Here is a 24,464-nt window from a genome sequence, read left to right on the forward strand (position 1 = left end):
CTGTGATCGCAAAGCTCCAGGGTTATCTTGACCAGTTCAGGTAGATCAATGTGTTTCGTCTTAAAGCGGCTCCGTGCAATGAGGGGGGAGGATTTATGTGAGAGCATATTTTAAGATCTGACACTCAAGGAAAGTCAGAGTTAAACTAAGTTTGCCAGCTGTGTGTGTGCGACGTGTGCGCGTGGAGGTGTGTGTGTGTGTGTGTGTGTGTGTGTGTGTGTGCTGCTGGATAGAAAGAGTGGGAGGAAAGGGGGAGGAGATACAAAAGGGAGGAACAGAGTGGAGAGGGAAGGAGTGAGACGCAGTGAGGAGGTTTAGAAACAAGAGGGAGTTATTGCCAGTGATACAAGTGAAGACACACAAGGCTTGTTTTTCTCTTGCGGCCACCAGCTGCGTTTTTAGCAAACAGGGCTGGAAGTGCAGGAGAATGAGAGGAGGATGGCGTTCACCAGCTGAGGTCAGGCAGGCAAAGAAAAGGGAAGCCGGTGGATGTTTTTAAGAGTTTGCTTATCTGACAGTGACAACAGCATGAGAATCTGAGCGAGGAAAGAAAAACATGGAGCGAGCAGAGATACCTATAGAGACCCTGAACACTTAGCCTGGTTGGTCCTAGAGGGGCAGGCAGAGACAGAGACAGTGCAATTAGTTCACTTTGCCTTTTTCTGTCCAAAGGAGCGAAAGAACTAGGCAAGGGATCGTAACACTGGAGCTCAAGGATAAACCATGGACTCTGCATACATCCCACCACACCTGGACGTGAGTACTTCATCCTTACACACACACGCCCACCCACCCCCGCACACACACACACACACACACATCTATCTGTCATGCAACAGGCCACAGGAACAGTGCTGCTGAACCCATTAGCCACTCTGGGGAAAAACACACAGATGCAAACGTTCCCCTCAAACTGTTCTTTTTTTAACTCAGTCAAAATCTCATCCCGGTAAGCAACCTGTCTGAGAATAATGCGCCCATTATGAGTTCAAAGAGCATAACTCACCGCTGCTTCAGCATGCACCGCATGATCTGGCTCTCAGCGTTAACACTCGTCAGATTTAATGCAAAAAGCAGAGCTGTTTTTCTTTTTCCTTTTTTTCTTTTTTTTTTTTAGTTCTGCGTTTCACATCCGTTTAGCTGTCAGACACATAACGAGAGCAGTCTCTGAGCTTTCGGCAGCTGCGGGTTGGACATGTCAGTGTTTCCACTGATGCTGGTGACGTGTTGCGCGTCAGCGTGGGGCCTCCTGCAAACCGCAGCGCGCCAGTGTCGCTGGGACCTCCAGGCGTCTCCGGCCGTGGCGATAAGCCGCGGGAGGATGGAGCGCATTAACGCCGCTGTACGACCTGCAGATGAGAGCAAAGCGCTGTGAGTCATGGTTACCTGACAGGGCAGGTGGAGCACGGGTTGTCCAGATCCTCCGATCTCCAAAATGTCAACTCTCCACGTCCACCACCACCTCACTGCGTCTGCCTGTTTTTACTGCTTGTGTGTGTATTTTTCTGCCCTACGGCCCTAAAAGTCTGTTATGATAGCATTTCTTCTAAAAAAAAACAACACATTACTTCAGCTGTCAGAAATCATGTATTACATCTACATGTTAAAGTTGTTCAATAAGAACAAGAGCTGCATCTTTGTAAGTCTTTGACCTGCTGATACCAACGTCAATTTTTCTTTAAGATCTGATAAAAAGACAGAGAGCAGAATATGTTTTCCTAGCCTACCTGCAGCGAGCGGTCATGCGGCGAAGTCATGACATGTGTGACAAATGGTTCCAGAGTTTGGCCTTCTGTATGAACAATTACAACTGTTTGTATTACAAGACAATTCAGGTGTCTTCAGTTAAAGGCCTTGAGGGTAAGGGTTAGTACTGTACTGCAACCTGTAGACGTGTCTCTGGTCCAAAACACCTGAATGGACCGAATCACCTCAGGTGTGTTGCAGAAGGGAAAAGTTGCTGGACGCCAAACCTCAAGGACTGGATTTGAAGATTTCTGATTTAAACCCAAACCTTTGCAGTAAGATGTGCAACATTTCCACACCCGGCATGCTCCATGGCAGGTGGAGCTTGAAAACTCAAAATGATAAAACTAGAGCAGCTTTCTCTGGGCTTCCTGAAGTCTTGCTATCGCTCGCTCTCTCACAGCCTGAGGAAATTACTGACATAACATTTTGTACAAAATACAGTGACTCTTCCAAACTTAGCAAGTTTTTAGACCAATCTAGCAAATCCTGCTGGTGTTGATGGAAACTTTTGTACAGTAGAAGCAACATTCAAACTCTGATCAACTGTTAAAGGTCCCTCCCCATCATTTGTTTTTAAATTTACAATGGAATAAAGTCATTTAAATGTTTTTTTTATTATTATTTCCTTGAAATTAGAAAAAAAAATATTAATAGTTATTGTGAGTTTGGTATGCAATAATTAACTTTTAACAGCTAGCAGCGACCAAATTAGTTCAGTTACTGTTAAAATGTCTTTCTGCCTTTAGTACATTTTTCTAATGTAATAAATTTACAGTAACTCTGCAATAGAATGACAGTAAAACCATAATAAAATCACAGTATAATTACAGGGAAGTTACTGTAAAGATTACAGAAATTCGCTCAACCCTGCTGCCAGTAATTTACTGTAGATTTTACACTTATTTTTTTACAGTGTGTCCTAACTCAGAGCGGTCCCTCCCAACCGGGCCTAGACATCCACCCAAACACCTCCACCTGTTTCATTTGTAAACTGTGAGACAAGCAGTCACTGGCTGACATGCTGATCACCTTTTGTCTCCAGGCAATTACTGCATTTCTTTTGCCTCTTGTTGGTCTATTTAGAGCCTACTCAAAAATATTTGAATTTAAACATTAATATTGTTCTGGTCCTTTTTGTGTGACTTGCAAAGAGATAAAGAAACAGACGCAAGAAACCTAAACTAATTAATATTTCTTAATGTAAACTGAATTCATTTTTAAGTCTTAGCACTTTTAGGATTGTTTTTTACAGTTATTGTCACTTCAACAGCGTTATTCCTCCATCCTACAGCATGCAGATGGTCAATTGTGTCTAATTTAGCATCTTATAATTGCCTTAATAGCAGGCAATAGGTGCAATTGAGGATGTTAGCAACATTGAAGATGATAATGGAAATGCTCTGTCCTTATCTTTGATGCCTCCTGGTATAAAGTGAAAATACAATGAGCTCACATATAACTCTGACTGCAGTGAATACTTTTTCCACACTAACCAAAGTGTTAGAGAGATGCTACAATCTAGAATTCCTCCAGCAGAGGACGATTTCCTTTTTTTAAAGCTTATTACATCTCTTTCTTTCCTCCTAATACTGAAAATAGCAATTCCTGAATTGTCTTCACTCAGCAGCAACATCCACAATGAAGAGTGTTGTTAAAAAGTTTAGCAGCAGGTGAACATGCATTCATAGGAGGACCTCAGTTAAGCATGTTAAGCTTTTTCTCTAACACGTCCCACGGCAAAAAAAGAGCTGATTTTGGAGAGAAATCATGAAAAGATGCGTGTATGTCACACTTTTGGCTCACGAGTTACAATAACTTAATATTTCCTTAACTATTTGCTCAGAGAGCAAAAACAAACCCTGTGGCTTGTTTGCAGCATGTATCAAGTTCAGAAATAATAGGTCAACTGCGTTGAAAAACGAGGGCCAAGAAGAGGAGAGCGGGGATTAAATCAGAGAGAGTGAAAGAAGGAATTTGGGAAAAGAAACACGGGAAGAACAACAGGAAGGGAAAGTTAAGGAACCAGGCGTAACATGAAGACAGCAGCGGTGGATAAATCAGCCGGCTGCGGTGACACACCGGCCCCCCGGCCTAGCAACAGTCTGCTACGCTTTTCCGTAAAAACACCATTCACTTAAAACTTTGGGGAGGAAAAAAAAAGGAAAACCTTCCTAGCGGGTAAAGGAAGGAGAGCAACTGATAGGGTAACTGGGAGGTGATGCAGAAAAGCGTGAAAACAGATATTTCAAACACAGGATGGCAACAGACAGCAGAAAGGTGGGTAAATATTGAACAGCAGAACATCTGGGGTTAAACGTAAAAAAAAAAAAAAAAAAAAGACAAAGCATATTTTACCAGCTTTGTAAGACGACATAAAGGACAAAGCTACAGGACAAAGTTCAAGGAATGCAAAGAGGAAGGAGGAAGGGGAAAAGGAGCAGAGTTTGAAATAAACAGATAAAAAGAGAGGCAGACGTCAGAGGTCAGAGGTTTTAATCAGCGAGTTCAGAGAGATACGGGGTCAGGGCAGCAACGACGCTGACCTGCTGCACGCCAGGGTCCCACTACTGTCTGCTTGAGCAGGTCAGGCCACATCTTATACATCCACAAAAAAAAACAAGGTGGAAAAACACCAGTGTTTGACTCTTTTACCTTGAAACCTTCACCGTATCTATGACCCTTTAATTACAGAGTACACCCTCCAAACATTTCATTATTTCAAGTTCAGGCCAGACTCTGGTTGGACAGGAAGAAAAAGATCACTTGTAAAATTCCCTTCAGTTTGGTCCGGATGCATTTTACGAAGTTACAAACCATGAAACCACGGCACTCACTTTTATTCATGGTTACAACGGCTGCATGTTATTAGGAAAACATGCAACTGCAACGCTGCTGCTGCTGGATATTGGTTTTGATTGCGACTGACCCGGATATTCTTTCCTTTCTCTCTCCACAAAGTTCCAACCACTCTTTATATGCGTCACTGAAAATATACATCAAAGGAAGCAGGGAAAATCTGTTTAACACAGCAAACATATTATTTGCATGCAGAATTTGCATGTATGGCACTGAAAATAGTAACTAATATCCCATCAAATCTTGCAGCCCAGCAGTCCTTTGCAAATGCAGTGTTGCACACATTGTTATTTTGATGTGTGATGCAATTTAATATCTTTTGCAGCTCTAAAAGTTTTCATACTATTAGAACACATGTGTCAAACTCAAGGCCCGTGGGCTAAATCAGGCCCACCATATCTTTTTATGTGGCCCTCTAGATTCTAGACTGAACACTGAGTGTGCTTAAATATTATGTTAGCAATCAAATCAATGCAGTTTTTATCTGTTTACTGCCGAGTTACACCAGTCAGTCCCTCCAGTTTCTTGATAATTATTGTGGAAATTTACACACAATCAACAAATCCACGCACTTTTCTGCGCTAATTGGGAATTTATTGTAGATTTTCCTCATAAACTGTCAAAAACTTTCCTTACTTGTACTAATCAGCTCCCTCAGCTTTAATTTATGTCAGATTATATAGTCCATAAGCTGTACAGCGAGTAATAAAAAGTCGCATTTGCCGCCATAAATAAGCACAAATATTTCCAAATTAGTACCACAAACACTTTGATTTTTATTGGAAAACTCACAAAAAGATTCACAAAATCCTGGAGGGACTGAAAAGACATTCAATAATATTATTTAATTTTAAGAACTCATTGATATTTTATCAGTTCGAGAACAAGTTTTATCAATACATTCTGGCACAGCCGGCCCTTTCAGAGCATTCATGGTCTTGGCCCAAAACAAAAATGAGTTTGACACGCCTGAATTAGAAATTTTATCGGAGCAAAATACCAGGTTATCAAAATAATCAAAGGTCATTTTAAACAAAGATGTGCGAGATGATCGAACCACTTACTAATCAACAACATTTATTTATCATTACTTTAAATGTATCAAATTAACTTCTAGTAAATTTTGTTGTAGACAGTGATTTTATTTTTTGGCACTTATGATCCTTATAATGTAGTAAAAGTCAAACAAGCTCAGATCAGATTGTCAACAGGCCTGAACAGCTTCCCACACCTCGATCACTAACTAGTTACCAAAATACAATGGAAAAATATTAAGTGGTGCTTGTTTAATTTCCACAACATAACTGAATCGGTTATGTTGTTATGTCAGAATATTTCCAAACAGCCAAACTTGGCTTTCTTTCGAATGACATAAAAGTACAGTAGACTTCTTGCAGCCAGCTGACTGGCAGCGTCACAGGTTAGGTGTGATACTACACCATCACAGGAAACTTCTGTTGTCCTAAACGTTTCTTAATTAAAACAAATTTCAAGCCATGAAAACAGTGGAAAATTATAGCTGTCGTACAACGACCAAGGAAGCCTTCCCCCGTCTTTCTTTTTCCTTTTCGTTTCTCGGCGTCGCACAGCCTCAGACACACCTTGCTGTGTGACAGCCAAACCTTTGAACCTCAGAGTCACTTGGGTGTTTTTTTTTTTTTGTAGGTGAGGAAAGCACAGAAGAGAGAGGTGGTGTTGTTGTCCTTAATCTCCTTTACAAGCTTCCACAGTATAAGGGAGAGGCCGTCCAGCGGTGTCTAATCTATAATTGTCCTCTGCTACGCTGCCTCAGGTGCAACAGCTCAGGGTGGAGCTGCCAGAGTTTAATGGATACCCAGCAACAATCCCACGGTAGGAGGTGGTTCGTTTTCCCATGCCTGCCCTTTGAACCGTGCACAGTTTGAACAACACGCATAAAAAATATACACGCCTTCACACCTGTGACCTCCTTCTTACCTCTGTGCTGACAATATGGCAAGATTAAGAGTCATTACAGGATCATTATATGTTTACTCACCCATAAACGCCACCGTTATCTCGCTGCAGAGGCCCTAATCGATTCTCTGTCCCCTACAGAGATGAGATAAGGAGATAGAGGTGAGAAAACTGGAGATATGGGAGTGCTCGTACAGTGAAAAATACTTCATCCATCCTAAAAGCCATCGCACTTTTAGGAATCTGCCTCTGTGGGATCAACTGGTGAAATTTCTACTCCAATGCGTTCGGTAGCTCATATCGCCTTTTAGCAAGTTTTGTCCATGTCGCTGATCGTTAGGTACCGTAACCTTACTGAGGTCAGGCGAGCTGTTGCCGCGCTGGCTTGTAGTTACCCTTCATTATTGACACCTGCACCACAAAGAGGCCGGGTGTTAGCCAGGTCACGGCGGTAATTGTGTGACCCCATTTTCGAGCCACGTGGTTCCCGCGCCGACACAGAGAGCGTCACTCAACCACCTCCTACGAGCCGTCAACAGATCCAGATTATTCAATGTTCAAATGTGTTTTTTTCAGTTATGTGAACTAATTTCTTTGGTGAAGCGGACGGATGTCGCTGTGATTCAGTAAGTGTAAGTAATTCCTACCTGATTATTAAGCACCAATAGCTCTACTTTTAAAAAAAACAAAGAAACCTAAAATATTTAAACTTCTTCACAGAAACCATTAAAATCGGTTTCCTGATTTTTCACACTCATATGCCTGATCCTACACTGGCAAAAAGCTCAATTGAAACACTAAGGCCAACTTAATTGGCCTTAGTGGGAAGAATTAAATTCATTTTCAGAATTTTTGAAATTTGTTCATATAGCTAGCGAACATGTGGATATAAATCACTATATATATATATTTTTTACAGGTTTTTAATGCTGTTTGCTTTGCCATTATGTGACCTTGTGTTACTTAATGTTGTAAATTGTTTTCTGTTCTTTTTATTTGGTAAATAAATTGGAAACCACTCCTTTAATGAGGGCAGATGGATCGGGTGATCCATCCGGAGCTGTAAACGTGGCTTTATGTTTTTCTCATAAACGAACAAATCTAAAGAACTATCTATCAGAGCTGTTAGTTTTATTAAGATCTATTATTTGGCTCTTAGGAAATGTTCTTTTCACTCCCTTGCATGCAGTCAAAGTTATGGAAAGCTACTGGATGCTTTAAAGCCTTTATTCTCTGGTGATTTGAAGACGTAGAGGGAAAAAAATGCAGGTCATGTGTCATTGTGGCAGGTCTTTACAACTCCATAACATGCCACCAGAGTCAACTGTCTCTGATTAATGCTAGAAGTCGTGACGCTCAGCACTCTAAGCGCTCACATGAGATGATTATGTTCCAGGTGGAGGCTGCCTAATTGCTCCTGTCGAGGTGTCCGCCGAGATAGATGGGCCTTGCGGGTACGGAGCTTCGCCATAAATTAGCAGAAGGAAAATAAAACGTAGTAGGCAGGAATAACAAGTAAACATTTGGTATGGATTCGTGGACTGTAAATTTCTTGAGCATATGCCACATGAAGGCCGAAGACTAATGAGAAACTAGTGTGTCCAGGAAGCAAAAGGACATGAGCATGATATACACAGAGCTGGAACACCTTGTAAGGGGCTATCGCTTCTGCAGATTTCTTAACCAGCTCTTTGTATTGTCGTTATATTTTACAATTTATTTGCTTGTCTTTTTTTTGTGGGTTTTGTTTGTTTGTTTTTTGCATTAAACAGAAATGGTCCAGAATCAAACAGTAAGGACAACCAAAAATGCCTCGTAAATGTACTCCTGCGCAGCTTTTTGTCCCATTTTGTCAACGTGAAACCATAAACTTCACTGTGTTTAATTTGGATTGTATGTAAAAACATGTAGAACAACGAAATCAAAACCTTTTCATGAGTTTGAACGGTCCAGTCAGTGTAAGGACCCAAATGCAACTAACAATCCCTGGAAAGACATGAAAATTGATGTTCATAGCTACGCTTCCTCCATTCTGACTGAGCCTGAGCTATTTTACTAAAACAGAAATGCCAAATTTCAGTCTTTATATACAAACGTGGTAGAGACCCTGAAGGACTTTTAGTTGAAACTGCAAAGGAAAGCGATTCCACAAAGCGTCAACTCGGGGGAACTGGATTCAAATGCACGCCACACTTTCAGATTTGAATTCATCAAATAATAGATTTTCTGTCACTTCAAAACTATGCACTACTTTGTGTTGGTGTATCAGATGAAATCCACATAAAACATTATATGTTTTGCGACGAAATGTGCGAAACTTTAGGAGAAATAACCATTTTGCAAGGCAAGGTAGATGCAGTAACCATTTCCTCCTGCTTCAGGTCCACCATGCTCCCTGCTAACCTCCTGCTCCTCATGGTCTTGCTGCTACCTCAAGCCTCCTCTGGCCGCCAGGGTGGAGAATCCAGCGAGACTGACAATGGCAGGGTGCCCCCGACCCCTTCGTCCCCGTCGCCCGCCGCAGCGCTGCCCGATCCCGGTCTGGCTCAGACCATCCAGTCTCTCCTCCTGAGCCGGCTGGGCCTGCAGTCTCAGCCGAACCCCAGGCCCGACGTGCCGGTGCCGGAGTACCTCCTCGACCTTTATCGCTTCCACCAGCAGCAGTACCATCTGCTGGAAGACCCGACATTCAGCTTCCCCAGCCACCACATTCAGCAGGCCAACACTATTCGCAGCTTTCACCACAGTGGTAAGCTCGCTGCTGGTTCCGACACGTCTTAACAGCTTTAGGATTTTTTAAGTTTGAACAGTGAGAGTCGGTAAACACAGCGGAACATGGCGCTTAGATGAGAAATCGCTTTTTCATATCTTTAATCAAAACATTGATTACAGTCAAATCAATTCCTTGAGTGTCTTAAAAGTGCAATTTCTCTTTGGGTCATCAGTTGTGACTCTTCTTACTTGTTTTGTTACCTAAGTTTATTTTGCTGTTCCCATTTTTTTTTTTTCTTGTTCAGTGCATATTCTTAAAGTTGTACTTATACAGCTCAGGAAAAAATTAAGAGACCACTGCAAAAAATATCCATTCTCTAATTTTACTCTTTATATGAATGTTTGAGTAAAATAAACATTGTTTTTTTTTTTATTATTCTATGAACTACTGAACTGACAATACGTCTCTGAAATACCAAGTAAAAATTCTGTATTTACTTACAGGAAATGAGAAATGGTCAAGATAATTAAAAAAAAAACATGCAGTTCTTTCAGACCTAAAATAATGCAAAGAAAACAAGTTTGTATTCATTTAGAAACAACAACACTAATGTTTTAACTCAGGAAGAGTTCAGAAATCAATATTTGCTGGAATAACCACGTGGGGTTCAGTGCAGTGGTCTCTTCATTTATCCAGAGCTGTACTTTCTAACCGAACAGGATCTGCTTGGTGAAGGTGTGCATACAATTGAGATGCTGTGGCGTGACCCTCAACTGACCTTTCATGAGTGAAAACATCTAGTGTGGCCTAGTTAAAATCCTGCAGAAAAAGAGAGAGCGAGGCTAAATATCTCCAAAGTGGTTCAAAAGATTCATTACCAGTTGTCATAAATGCTTGACGGCGGTTGTTGCCTACATAGAGAGCGCAACCAGTTATTGAGTTTAGGGAGAAATTGCTTTTTCACATGATGTCAAGCTTCCATTCATAAAGTAAATCATTTGAAAAGGCCATGATACATTTTCTCAGGTTATCTTTTGCCAGAGACATTAAAGTGTGACCAAGGAAAGCAAAACCACAAGAAATCTGTAAGGGTGAAAATATATTTTTCACGCTTTTCGTCCTGGGTTGTGTAATATTTGGGCTTTTTGTGTTGCTCCCCTCATTACGCCTGAGTTGCCCTGTCACAGAGGATGAGGGCAAACATTAGTTGGGACCCTCTTGACCTCTCCAGTCCTCCTTTCATGTTGCCATTAATTCCAACACAAGCCCTGAAATTATGGCCTGTGACTGAGGAGCTCTTTGCAAGAAAATCACATTCTGTTATTGTCTCTACTTAACGGCGTTTGTTGTGCTGTTATCTGCTTGGAAAGCCTGTTATTTTAGGGCCTGTTGGATCAAACCTGAGAAAGTCGGATCTGAACACACCTGGAATCATTTCTAATTCTTAGGGTCAAAGAAAGAACCCCAAACCTCCAGAAAATTGCAATTATTTAAATCTAAAGTGCTAATGGTTGCAGCATTGGGGGTATCGGGCTTTGCAGTTGGTATTTCAGTCGTGAAATCTGTTTAAAACGAGATATGTTCTCGCTCTCCGTTTTTGGTTATTTATTATAGCATTTGCTCCAGCAGTTTGACTCCTGGGTCAGCAATATCTCTAAACCAGCCTAAGCCATCTGATTTACAGCCTACTTCATAACTTCCATTATTACCTAAGGCTTTAGCACCGATATTTATGACTTGGACCTCCCGCTCAAACACAGCAAATAGACATCAAATTAAAGAAACATCATGGTATAGCTACTGCAATAAATACGGCATAAATTGGATAAATTGAGCAGAATGCAGGCCTTTTGGCTAATTCACGTTTTTTAAAAGTACTGTCATAGATATCTTTCCACTTTAATCTGGATAAGAGAACAAGACTTTTTATGGGGGCTTCCATGACTTTTGTTAGTCAGTGAAAAAACACCTGTGAGTGTTCGGTTAAAAAAAAAATAAATAAATAAAAATTAGAATCTGAGGACTGTTTCACCTTTTATGAAGAAACATCTCCCCAAGTTAAACTACATGCTTTTACTTTAGGTTTTTGCTTTCTGTTCTTTGTAAACCTTTCTGAAGCAAGAGCCTGACTTTGTGATTTTGAGGCCACAACAGATACAATGAAACTCTCATGCCATAGTATTGACTGCCATATTAGTTGATGTGTCTGTAGGGTTTTCAAAACTTGACGGAAAGTTAGAACCAAAACTTTCCATCTCCCAAAGTTGACAAGGACACCTACAGAATCTGTTGTGTGTGTTGTGTCAGAGTTCAGGTGTTATGTTGTGTATTGCAAAAAGTGATCACCTCAATCAAAAACAGAAAGAAAATTGAGTAATACTATATCCATTCATTCATTCATTTATAAAGTGCTTTAAAAACTAAAGGCAGCCAAAGTTCTGTATGGCTCAATCAGAAAATCCAAAGCTGACAACAATCAATACAGTTGGCAATAAAAGCTATAAAAGAAACAAGGGCTGGTCTAATAATATATGCTGATGTCATTCACACATGCACAAACAGTTGTTAAAACCAGAAAATGTCAACTAGAAAACCATTTTACCCATCTGTATTTGGCACCTCTATGTGTTGAATGTAGGACACGCCCACTTCTTGCACCACCTTACTTTGTGCTAATTTTTGGCGTCATTGTTGGCCATACTAAAACTGCTTAGACTTTTACAAAAACAATTGTTAGTTTTCTTTATTTGAAGTCTGATCACACTAAGTTTTTTTTCTTCCCTGCTCTTTTTTTCCCTCTCAGAGCCCTTTGGAGACAACACCAAAGTAAGAGATCAGACAAGAGTGCACATTTCCTTCAACATCTCCTCCATACCTCAAGATGAAACGGTTCTCTCTGCTGAGCTTCGCCTGCTCCGCAGCCAGGCAGCGTCCCTGGGCCCCGGGCCTCACAGATTAAACCTGTACCTCTCTAAACACTATGAGGATCCTGAGCCCATGTTGCTTGAGACCAGATTACTCACCAGTTGCCTCCATTGCATTAAAGCCGGTAGTTTCTGGGAGGCATTTAGCCTAAATGCGGACCTCCTCCGTAAAGCCCATGGTGGGACTGGCAGCTTGGGCTTTCTCCTGGAGGTCAGACCTGAAAACAGCACCACCTCACCTGACCAGAGCAACTCTTCTGCTGCAGGTGATAATCAGTCAGAGCAACATCAGGAGAGACACCTGAGGGTGTCCAGGTCGGTGGGACAGGACGATCACAGCTGGGCCCAGGAGAGACCCCTCCTGGTGACTTACAGTCATGACGGCCATGGAGAGCCTTTAGTCAAACACGGCAGGAGAACATCTGGTAACAGCAAGTGGATTAAGGCTAGAAAAGGGTCAAACATGAAGACCAAGAGAAGCGGCAAAGGCCACAATAGAGACCAAGGCTGGGGGAAGACCCGAAAAATGGGTTACTCCATGAAGAGCTGGGGGGACGACAAAGGGGAGGTGAGCTGGAGTGATCGTGGAAGAGTGAAAAGAAACGGCAGTCCCGCTAAGCTGAAGCGGCTTTCCCGTGGCAGGTGCCGGCGTCATCCTCTACATGTAGATTTCAGAGATGTGGGCTGGCACAAATGGATCATCGCGCCGAGCGGCTATGACGCCTTCTTCTGCCTGGGAGAGTGCCGTTACCCTCTGGCCGACCACATGAACGCCTCCAGCCATGCCGTGGTCCAAACCATGGTAAACTCTGTGAACGGAGCAGTGCCCCGGGCCTGTTGCGTCCCGACCTCCCTCAGCCCCATTGCCCTGCTTTACCTGGACAATCACGACAGAGTCGTGTTAAAGAATTACCAGGACATGGTGGTGGAAAGCTGCGGCTGCTGGTAGAGGAACCGGAGGGCTCAGATGCAGCGACCCTGACAAGGAAACAAAGAGGAGACTGAAAGAACAGAAGGACGGGAGGAAGAGGCCAGAAAGCTGCAAACAGACAGACAGAGACTGAAAAAAAAACACAAAAAAAATACAGCAAACAGAAATATGAGCAGAGAGGAGAGTGATGATGGGATAGAGCAGCTAAGTTATCATTATCAGGAGCAAACAGTTGACTGGAAGAGAGAGTTTAAAGTATAAGAATATTTGAGAGAAATAATGTGCAACATATTGATGACAGAAATAAACTGCCAGGAGTGATGCTCTATTTTCCATTTTGCAATTTTGCAGCCGTTTACATCATTCACTGCCAATCTACTAGCTCCACTGTGAGAAGCCAATGCTTTAACATCGAATGCTTTGACAACAAAAGGTCTGCATGAATGACAGCAACCTGTAGGAAAGCACAGGTGAAGGAAGGCAGCCAACCTCCTGACTAGAAACAGAAGTCACTGACGGACAGAGATGGAGACTCAAACTCTACGCTGAGCTGCAGAAACAGACTTCAGACTTGACACAAACTCTTGCTGTAAAGACTTTAGAACCAGCTCAGACTCGTGGTCTGGTACTTCTTTTTGTGCAATCAGAGGTGAAAGTACCTTAGGAAATGTTGTGAATCTTCTACGTTACCAGAGTGTACACTAATGACTGAACAGGATGTGCCAGTAGAAGGAGCTAACGGTAGCTTTCACGTTTGTTGAGATGTTCGTGATGTTCGTTTCATCCTAGTAAAGGATGCGGTTGATTTATTAACCATCATGATTCATAGACTGTGGGCTATTAATGGTTCATAACAACCTATTCATGTTAGCTGTAGACTCATGACAATGGCAGATGAACACGCCGCTAAATAAGTAAATCTTATTGTCTCACAAGGCAGCACCATCACAAAAATCACTTCATTCCTTCAAAACAAAAGCATTTCCTGTTATATTTTATTAAATTTATCATCTTACTTTTAATTTGTTCACCACATGATGTTTCATTTAACATTTTTGATTAAACAATCAACTTGGAACATTTATTGCTAGCTATAAACAAAGTTTTTAAATGTAGAGCTAGCACTTGGTTTCCCAATAATCTGGCTCATCTTAAACCTCAAAGAAAGAAGAAAAACCATAATCCAGACTAATCTCTCACAGAGTAAAGAATGAGGCTATTTGATCTGTGGGATTAACAGGTGCTACATACAGCTATACAAAGAGACGTCCTCACAATAAAAGCACTTCCTGTTAGACTCATGAACCGGTTTGACATTAAAGTGTTGCTCTAGTTCAGCAGGTTTTTTAAAATCTAAGTCCACATTTAGATTTTTGTTCAGGTATTTTGTAATTAATTTTCAAAGTAATTCACGTTTTTTTTTTTTTTCACAAGTTAAATCAAAAGTACTAAGCACTAGATCATGATTTTACCCACAGAACCTCGCTGTTTTAGGAAGACCAGACCGCATGCATCTGCCGTGAAAGATTTGAAACCTGACATGGACTTGAGGCCAAAGACTTGTGGGTCAGCTTGTCAACATCTCTGTCCTCAGGACACATTTAAGCTCCTGTGCACTTCAAGCAATCCTATGTACTTCTGCCTGACTTGACCTGAATAATCAACTGTATTTGAAATAAATATGACGACGGCACCAGCATGTCAGTAAAGCCTTTGTGCTACAGTGTCTTATCGGCAGTATTTGAATGAGAAGAAGGGAAAATTTGTTTCTACGAAAGCTGATATCAAGAATGACTGTAGCATACAAGCAACCACTACGTCACAAGCTATTTAAAACAATAATGCTGAGGAATTAATATGCTATTATTTGAATGTATTACTATCATTATTATTTAAAGAAAAAAAAAAAGAAAGAAAGAATTTTGTAAAAGGTTTTTTGCAAAACTTCATGTAATGGTTGTGTCGTGATTTTTACATAAAAAAGTGAACTTTAAGTTAAGAGACACATTATGTATGTAAAGAAAGCAGCAGTATGGTGTATTTAATCTAGAAAATATTTAAAATATCTGCACTCATCAGAGCAAACATGTAAGCCTGCCAGCCACACAAAGTACTTAATGGTAGCTTTACATCCCAACGAATGTTTAGTATATTGAAATTAACAGTGTTTGATGCTTCACCTGCCTTTTTGGTGTGCAACACATGGTAGCAGACATATGTGGTATTACCTCTAGGAACTGAACTAACACATCAGCCGGAAGCTCTGTGTGTTCTAGCAGCTGAAGTGTGTAACACAGGTGTCCTTGCTATAGTTGTGTTTGCAAGTGTGCGATGTGACGGATAGTAAAAACTCGGCCTTTAGTGCCTTTTAAAACAGGGGCTTTCAACGTTTTCTCTGCTGAGCTTTGTGTGTTTTACAGTGATGCATTTTCCTCTATGAACGGAAACATTTCAGCAAGAGCTTGTAAAATGTTTGCCAATATACCTCTAATAAACAGACCAAGCAGAACAACTGTCAAGTGACTTTTCTTTTGCATCGACCGTTTGTCCTTTCTTTACAGCTGTTTTTGTTGTCGTCGTTGGCCAGGAATAGGCTATGTGTCACGTTCAGATGGAAAAAAGATAACGTAAATATACAGTACAGACCAAAAGTTTGGACACACCTTTCAATTCAGTGAGTTTCCTTTATTTTCATGACTATTGACATTGTAGATTCACACTGAAGGCATCAAAACTATGAATAACACATGTGGAAATATGCACTAAACAAAAAAGTGTAAAACAACTGAAAATACCCCTTATATTCTAGTTTCTTCAAAGTAGCAACCTTTTGCTGTGATTACTGCTTTGCACACACTCTGCATTTTCTTGATGAGCTTCAAGAGGTCGTCACCTGAAATGGTTTTCACTTCATAGGTGTGTCCTGGCAGGTTAATAAGAAAGGTTAATAAGGTTAATAATCATGAAAATTAAGAAAACCCATTGAATTAGAAAGGTGTGTCCAAACTTTTGGTGTATAGTAAAAGATCCAAAGTCTTAGATTTAAAATGCAGCTTCACATTCTGATACTGTAACAGCTGAGGGTTTTGGAGAGAAGTTTAGATATCCTCCTGCTGAAGCCATTCAATGATGTTACACAAGGAACATCATTGCTTAACACCAAATATGAAAGTAGAGATAGCCAATGAACAATATTAAATGTGAACCTATAGTTATATTTGTTGTGAACAGAAGAAAAATCAGGAGAAAAGTTTTCCACAAGGCAGTAGCTTGGAGAGCAAACAGGCGGCCAGGAATCCAAAGGGGTGGATAGCATGCGTTCTCCAGGCACACAGTGCTGTTTTATAGTGTAATCAAGTAACTAAGTTATCTCTAGTTGTTATGAAAATGCTTTATATGTCAAACATGACTTAACAAAAAAGATTTTATTTTGTAATTGCATGTTGCAAATATTAAGTGCAGGATCAATTGCTGTGTAGGAGTCAAAATGTTTTAGAACGATATGGTGTAATGTTAACAAAAATAGGAGGACCAAAGAAAACACGATGGACGACAGGGAACAAAGAGTCAAAGGTCATGCTCAGCAGCAGGACTGCTTTCCCTGTAGGCAGATTGTCAATTTACAGTGAGCTTCATCGAGGTCCCACCTGTGAATCTGCCAAATACAGCTACTGATACATGAAATCTTTGTTTATCTAATTCCTGAGGCGACCAGTGAACATTTACTATTGAAATATCTGGTTGAAAGCAAAGCATCCAGAGCAAAATTATCAAAAATGTCCACTGCAGCAACAAAGACCATCAGTGTCAGCCCCAGAACTGATGAGGTGCCATAATTGGACTGAATCTTTTTTTTAACTTAATGGTATCAAAATTATTTTTTAATAGGAATGAATAGCATGTTGCAATTCTCCTTAAATTATTGTTTAAGCAGGAACAAAGATGAAGTCATGGGTAAAACAAATATGTTACTTTATAGATAAACACATCCCAAATTATGCATTTATACCTGGCATATTTGACCCACTTCAGAACAAACACCAGTTTGTTCCCCCATTATTCCAGACATTTTGTGCAGGTGTGAACACACTCTGGTGCGGACCAAACAAGCCCTGACTGGAACTCACTTTTTGAGCTGATCCACTTCCAAACGAACTCCACTTTTGGTCCGGTCCAAACAAGTGGACCAAAGGACTTTCCTCATGTGAATAGTTACATCTAAAACATTTTAAATTTTCTACTTTAGCCTATGAACTAAAGTAGACATCTGATATCCATGACATGGTTTTAGTTTTGTATTTTAGTTCACTAGTTCTTGATCTTCAGTTGTGATCTGTTCCTGCTTCTTTCCTATCATAACTGTCTGTGGTTATCTTAATGACGACACATTTACACCTGCAGTTTGCTGCCCATATCTGCTTAGGCATGAAAATGAGTGTAATAAAAATACGCAGGCAGTTCCCATACCGAGGGCTGTAAAGGACCCAGATGTTTTTACAACCCTGCAGAATGCTGGAAGTTTCACATATAGTCTTCAACAATATGCTGCTGCGCTTTAACTGTCCAGAGCGTACAACTGGAACTATCTAAACTTCCCTCCTGCATATTTCACCTCTCAGCACCTGCCTCTTTTGCACTGCGACTGTGTGTTTCTTGTATTTGATACATTGCATGGACAATTTTCCTAACACATGCTACATTTTGGGGACCGACTACTCCTTGTTGAGTCCCAAAAGAAGAAGTGCTGTTTTTGAGTTAGGGATTAGGTTTAGGACTAAGGTGTAAGTAGAGCTCAGGATACGTTTAGTGTTAGGTATGAACTGGTAAGGGTTAGGTTTAGGGTAAGGATGAGGGTTAGGCTATAGAAATGAATGAAAAATGAAAGCAAGCCAATGCAAAGATAGAAAGACATAGTCAGTGTGTGAGTGGAGGGAGAGAAATGGGAGGACAAAAAGCTTGAGATAAGTCATATGATATCCTCACAGATAGTATATGTCCACTCAGCTACAAAACACTTTTAGCAGATGAGGCTTTGGTTTACCGCCACAACATTTCTCCTCATGCACTGTAACACATCATTGTTCACTTATTGTTTAAATAGATCTTCTGACAATTTTAGTCTGTGGTCCCGGCTCAGTTTTCCTTTTCTTTTCTCAGCCCATCCCTTTTCAACCGAGCCTGAGTCATCTTTACCCGCTTTTCAATTTACTTCTCATTAAGTCTTTTATCCCACTGAACTTTATGTTCCTGAAACAGTTTTAGTTGTCTGTCATTTCTTCTTCTTCTATTTTTTTCAGCTTATCACAAGCTGCTGTGTCAAACAGCTAATTTGTCCTCATTAAGAAAGTTAGCAAAGTGTATTTTAAAAACCCCAAAATTACACCTATTTATCATGAGATTAAAATACAACTATTTGACTTTGTGACATCCACAGTGCGTTCTTCGGTACGTGTGATACGGTGTGAGATTTCCCCGACTGTACAGCACCTTGATAAAGCATCGTTGTTATGGTAGCAACTGCATGGAGAGGCTGGCTGCCGCGGTGACAGGTAATCGATGAGGTGTGCACCAAAGACACCAGCTTGGTCATTATAGTACCTTAAGGACACTATGAGCAAAATGTTTTGCTACTTTTGAACGCCTCATCGGTGATCTCACCTTTCCAGGTGAAATTAACAGTCATCACTCTGCATTGCAAATAAAGAATATCCGGAAAACTATGGCAGGTTCTGGTAACCTGGCATGTAAAATTATGTAGGCACAGCACTTCCTGGTGGGGGTAAGCGCACACACATCCAAATTGTACATCTAGGCAGGAGGTTCAGGCTGCTGCAGTTCAAAAACAAAGAGTATTTGTGATGTGGAATTTTATTGAGAAATTAGGTTTAAGAAGGAGAAGAAAGGGGCGTGCCGTGGTGGCGTAGGGAATAGCGCGACCCACGACTCCTGGACCCGGCGATATTTGCCGCATGTCTTCCCCCCTTTTCTTCCCCCTTTCCTGTCAGCCTACTTTCATATAAGGGACACTATAGCCCACAAAAGACCCCCCGGAGGGGTACAAAAAAAAGAAGGAGAAGAAAGAAAAATGCAAGCAGTGACTCAGTGTAATATAATTTTGACGTAGTCGGAGCAAAACTGATTAAAACAAACAACTTCAGCCTTCTGGGCTTTGGCATTAATAAAAGACAGCTAAACTTTCCTTTGTGTGGCTGTGTTTGTTTGCTTGTTTGCTTTTTTAATGCACTCACTACCATGGAGCTGGGATAAATATACATTAGAGATACTCGGTTATTGCAGAAAACCCCTCACCTGCACTCTGATGCTGCTGACAAACAAACACAAATACTGATGACAGTTTCACCAACACAGTAAAGCTGAAATTGCTGCAGACGTATGTAAAGTATAGGAGTAATTGAGGTCAAGGTGTGTCTTGAAATGTAGTTCAGTAAGCTTGCATAATTTTGATTATCAGCAGAATGTGTGTTCAGGATTTTTTATGAAACCTGATCATCTTCAGTAATTGGTCTCAAACTAGTTCTTATTTTGGGTCACATTAAGATCACGAAAGTTCTCACAGGGCCGGCTGTGTCAGAATGAACTGATTAAACGACCTAAAGAAAACTGTTCAAATGTTACAGGTTTCTCCACATTTGATTAAAATTAAGTATTGAACGTGTTACTGCACAAATAAATACAGATTTGACTTGTAAAATAATATTTGTTCTCTTAAAGTTATATTTCTGTGTCCCTTCAGAGTCTAGAGGAAATAGTTGTGGCGTACCCGATTTGGCCCTCGGGCCTTCAGTTTGACACGTGTCTTTAGTCACGTAACTCTTTGCTAAAATTAGCAAGACTGCAATAACTGCAAGAAATTCATAGGCTCCATAAATAACTATCCTTCTCTTTATAATGGAAACATGTCCAGAAAGAATGATGAGCAAACAGAGAGGCTGTGAAGAAAGCCTGTGCTGCAGTTGGACTTTGGAAAGGCAGATATTTTTAGTACTTTCTGCCAGTCACTATCTAACATGTGCTGTGTCATTCAGGTCTGCGAGCTGCTTCCTCGTTCACAGAAACAAAGGCTGACAGAGTTGATGAAGCTCCGCTGCCAGCCTTCCCACCCACGTGGTCAGACATGAAGGGAAACTCTGGCGGAGCCAGCCGGGTGGTTTTCCCTGTCTCCAGTCGACTGCTTCCAAAGCAGACTGACACAAAAGTTACTAAAGCTGCTGGGAAATGATGCCAGTGGTGGAAACTGAAGCGCTTAGGGTTAGCTTGATCAGCGCTGACGGATGAGTGATGAGGAGGTGAAGAACTACAAAATACTAAAGAAAACATAACAGTTTTGTTTTTTGGGAGGGTTTTTTCAGTTCGATGCATATATGCTGGAAACTTCCACTTCTTCTGATCCATAAAGGCTTTCAACCAGTTCACATTCAAAACATATATGCGTGGAAGTGAAGTGTGGTTCTTAGTTATTCGAGGCAGCAACTCACTCGAGTGACGCTGGAACAAAGCAGGATGGAGAGCATGAATAAAGCAGAGTGACGTGTGAGAAGTCTCTACTGTCATAAACTCTCTGTAGCTACAACTGAGAAAGGAAGGTAGATGAGAACAAAGTATTTCGTCTGCATTTTCCTTTCTGTATTTTAACCAACCAAGGTTAAACTCGGTTTTTCCCTTGAGTCTGCATTTTTATGAATGTGATAATAATGTGAACCAGCAGACTATTAAGTCAGCAGGCCTTACTTTAATGTAAATTAAAAATCGGTGTCGGCCAGACAAAAGGAGTGAGCTGCACCAGTCTCCTCCTGTACCTACACAACAAAATAGTGATAAAAGTTAAATGTTTCATGGATGTGTTACATTTCAGTATGAATACTTTCAGTCCACGTATTGAAGGTTTAGAAAACAAATTTTTAAAAAAGTCCTTGACTTTCCAAAATTTCATTACATAATACTTTAGAAAAATACTTTTTACTTGTAGACGTCTGCGATTTTGGCAAAGAGATTTAAGATTTGTTTTATGCTACAGAAAAAAAAGAAAAGATGTGTCTAGAGTACCAGCAGCAGAAGATCCATGGCATCACATACACAACCAAGGTCATGACTGCTAATGGGTGTGAACCTTTCCTGCTTGGACATCAGAAAGAGGTTTCAATCATACTAACCCCCAAAGTACACTAAACTGCAGTTTGATACATATAGTGTGTCACACAATAAACTGATGGTGTCCCAAATCTCTGCAGCAGATGTGAATGGATCTACCAGTTGTGTGCTGAATCTTTGTTGGTGGTTCGTGGTGGAAACATATAAAACAGATAGCAAAGGTTTTGGGTTTCAAAGACGGTCTGAATCAGCGTAAAAAATCGATCCTGGGGGTCATGGAGTAAGGCAGGTGCCGCACAGGGGATGTTGGCCATGAAACAGGCGACTCCAGAGCCAGAACGCTGACCCCTGAAGTAAGTCAAGGAGGGATGCTGAGTTTCTTTGAGTGCATGTGTGTTTAATGTAGCAAGGCAGAGGTTGCGTAAGGACCAGCTGGTTTCCTCAATTCAGCTTCGCCAGATATTTCTGACAATCTGTGCACCAGATACCGTCTTAGTCAAACCTGATTCTAGTTTAAACACTCTTCTAAACAAACACATCAACTTTTTCCCCGACCTTCCTTTTGTGCGTTCAGTCCCTGCTTTTCTTCCAGAGCACCTCTTTCCTTTCTAATGCGGCTTCAGAATGAAAAACAATGTTTGCACAGGTGTTTGACAATCAAAACAGATTTGAGTTGCTCAAATCGCCATAATTCCTTCGCTTCCTTTCTGGTTTTGTTGCGTTCAGCATAATAGACTCTGATTTACTTCGGCTAAGGTATAAGTTTAGAGGAAATATATTGCTGAACCTGAGATGAGGGATGTGTTCCCAGGTTTAACTGCTGAACAGGGAGGCAGATACTTAGAGTCAGGGGTCTTCCAGGATCCCAAATGCATTTCACTCTAAATGTTCCCTTGAAACGAGAAACATAAAATTTTATTTCACATTTATCACTAAGAGTGCACGCCGTTTAATGACCTAATCGCGACATGTGCACTGCTGCTTCAAGATCAACAAAAATACTAGATTTAGGCCAACTGAGCGTTTCAATTAGTTGGATTTACTCTTTAATTTCTGTAGCTTACAAAAATGACAGCTCGTTGTTTCTGCAGTCGTATGTCTCAGGTCAGCAGCAAGCAGCAGCACTGCGAGGTCGAAACATCTGCATCTCTATCCGTGATGCTCATCTGTTGAAGCGAAGTCAACAGAATATCACCAAAACAGCAGCTGCACATGTGGCTGTGGGTAAACAGAAAAGATGAATTTAAAAAAAGAGAGAGAGAGAGAGAGAGAGAGAGAGAGAGAGAGAGAGAGAGCCGTGCAAAAACTGGAAACAGAGATGACCATAGGAGAAAGAAAAGCTGGTTGACAGCTGTTTACTTTCAAAAATGTCTCTTTTCTGCAGATGTTTCCAGGCACGCCGACAATGAAAAGAGACGGAAAACAGTGCAGGAAGTCCAAATAAAGAGTCAGAACCATATTTTTTAATGTTTTGTTTTTGAGTTTGTGGAGTAAACTCATTGAGGTTTACTTGTGCAACGAAAGGCCTGCGCGTCTGAAAACTGGAAGGACTGACAGCAGGCGAGCGTCTGGGGCCTGTAGAGCAGAGGCCATGTTACGTCTCGTTGTGTTTGTGATGCGACGAACAGGCCAGAAACAAGCTTAAACAATTTACAGACCACAGGATGTCTCTAGAAGACAGAAAATGACTTTAATGGTGGTCAGCTGGGTCTTAAAGGTAATTATGATGGTGATGATAATACGTCAGATCTCTCCTGATTGTTTTGAGTGTTGATGTTGTCGGTGTGCAGATGTGAATTTGCGCCCAACTCTACCTCTACCACAAACTTGCAGCATAAAATTTGCACACTAATTACTTAAAAGCATAACAATCTCGGTGTCTTCTCTGAAAACTTTATTTTTAAGGTTTGCCGCATTTACTCAGTGGGACATTCGGTTTTTATAGTGTCACAAAAACATTTAGTTTGTCAAAAACACTGACTTCATAAATATGAATATTCCTCAAAATATTTCTGTCATTCTGTTTAGAAATGTCAAGAATTGCACATCTAGCATTTTTGTGTTTGCCTTTTCATTTTAAAATATTGTTCACGTCTTTAGCACTCTTGGCCAAAGTTACTGAGGGCCTAAAGAGCCACATGCTGCTCCGGAGCTGCAGGTTGCAGATGCCAGCCAGCATAACGGTTCGATCGGACATCATGCTCAAGTGGAAGTCATGGACATTCACTTTCTTTTGAACAAAAATAAATGAAAATATTTTGAAAGTAAATTAAAACCATGTGGTAGTGGTTAACAACTCTCACTGTGTTGGGGGGGGGGGGGGGGGGGGGGGATTTATATAAGCGCATTGTTTCCTCTAATCTATCAATTCGTACTTCTAGTCTTTGGCTATCCAGTTTTGTGGATCAAGAAAGCGTCGTCTCATTTTCCACATCAGAAACGTAGGCAGGAAAAACTTTAACTTTCAGGATTGTGCTTTCTGTTTAATTCTGTGGTGAGAGATCGACTTCGGCTCGTCGGCTGAATATGAAGGAAGCTTTAGCATTTTTGAAAAGACCTTTGTGCTCTCAGGGGGAACGAAGGCAGGAAAAGCAAAATGAGAAACCTGGGAAGAAGATGAAAAGTGGAGGAAATTACATAAAGCAGCTTTTAGTGCCTCTGAAATGCTTCAGATAGTCAAATAAATGAAAAAAATGAATTGTGAACTTGTTTATTGAGGTTTAAAAAATTGTTATCCACAAACAACCCATTCCATTCTGGAACCATTAGCAGCAATCAATCAACTGTCCTTGGTGAGTTTTTGGAGTGTGACTGTTTCCTGACTGCTAAATGTCAGAGACCCTTTAGATCACTGATCTAAAGTGTCTCAAACTCCAGTCCTCGAGGGCCGCTGTCCTGCAACTTTTAGATGTGCCTCTGCTGCACCACACCTGAATAGAATAATTAGGTCATTAAGGCTCTGGAGAACTGATCTACACAAGGAGGAGGTCATTAAGCCATTTCATTCCAGTGTTTTGTACCTGTGACACATCTATAAACTGCAGGACAGCGGCCCTCGAGGACTGGAGTTTGAGACCCCTGCTTTGGATCGAGGCAGGATGATGAGTTGTTTTTTTGTGACCTTTGATCCTGTGTTGTGATACAGGTTATGTTTATTGTACAGGTTTTGCATTAATCAGGCCTGGGTCCGACCACTGAAACATCGCTGTATTCCCAGACGATACGCTACATGCACAACAATATCATT

General features: G+C 41.0%; 2 protein-coding genes across 2 annotated transcripts in view; both read left to right on the top strand.

Moving 5' to 3' along the window:
• Nucleotides 1–268: 268 nt before the first annotated feature.
• bmp16 (bone morphogenetic protein 16) lies at nucleotides 269–15,617 on the top strand. Its single transcript, XM_027999327.1, has 3 exons — nucleotides 269–756; nucleotides 8,922–9,289; nucleotides 12,057–15,617. The coding sequence occupies exons 2-3, from the start codon at nucleotides 8,929–8,931 to the stop codon at nucleotides 13,124–13,126; spliced, it is 1,431 nt and encodes a 476-aa protein (XP_027855128.1). The 5' UTR covers nucleotides 269–756; nucleotides 8,922–8,928; the 3' UTR covers nucleotides 13,127–15,617.
• Nucleotides 15,618–24,019: 8,402 nt separating this feature from the next.
• ppp1r37 (protein phosphatase 1, regulatory subunit 37) overlaps nucleotides 24,020–24,464 on the top strand; it is a 60,264-nt gene continuing 59,819 nt past the window's right edge. Inside the window, exon 1 of the mRNA XM_027999325.1 lies at nucleotides 24,020–24,030. The gene's annotated coding sequence lies outside the window, so the exon portion shown is untranslated. The remainder of the gene's footprint in view (nucleotides 24,031–24,464) is intronic.

Source organism: Xiphophorus couchianus, chromosome 18 (genome assembly GCF_001444195.1).
Source record: "Xiphophorus couchianus chromosome 18, X_couchianus-1.0, whole genome shotgun sequence".
NCBI lineage: Eukaryota > Metazoa > Chordata > Actinopteri > Cyprinodontiformes > Poeciliidae > Xiphophorus > Xiphophorus couchianus.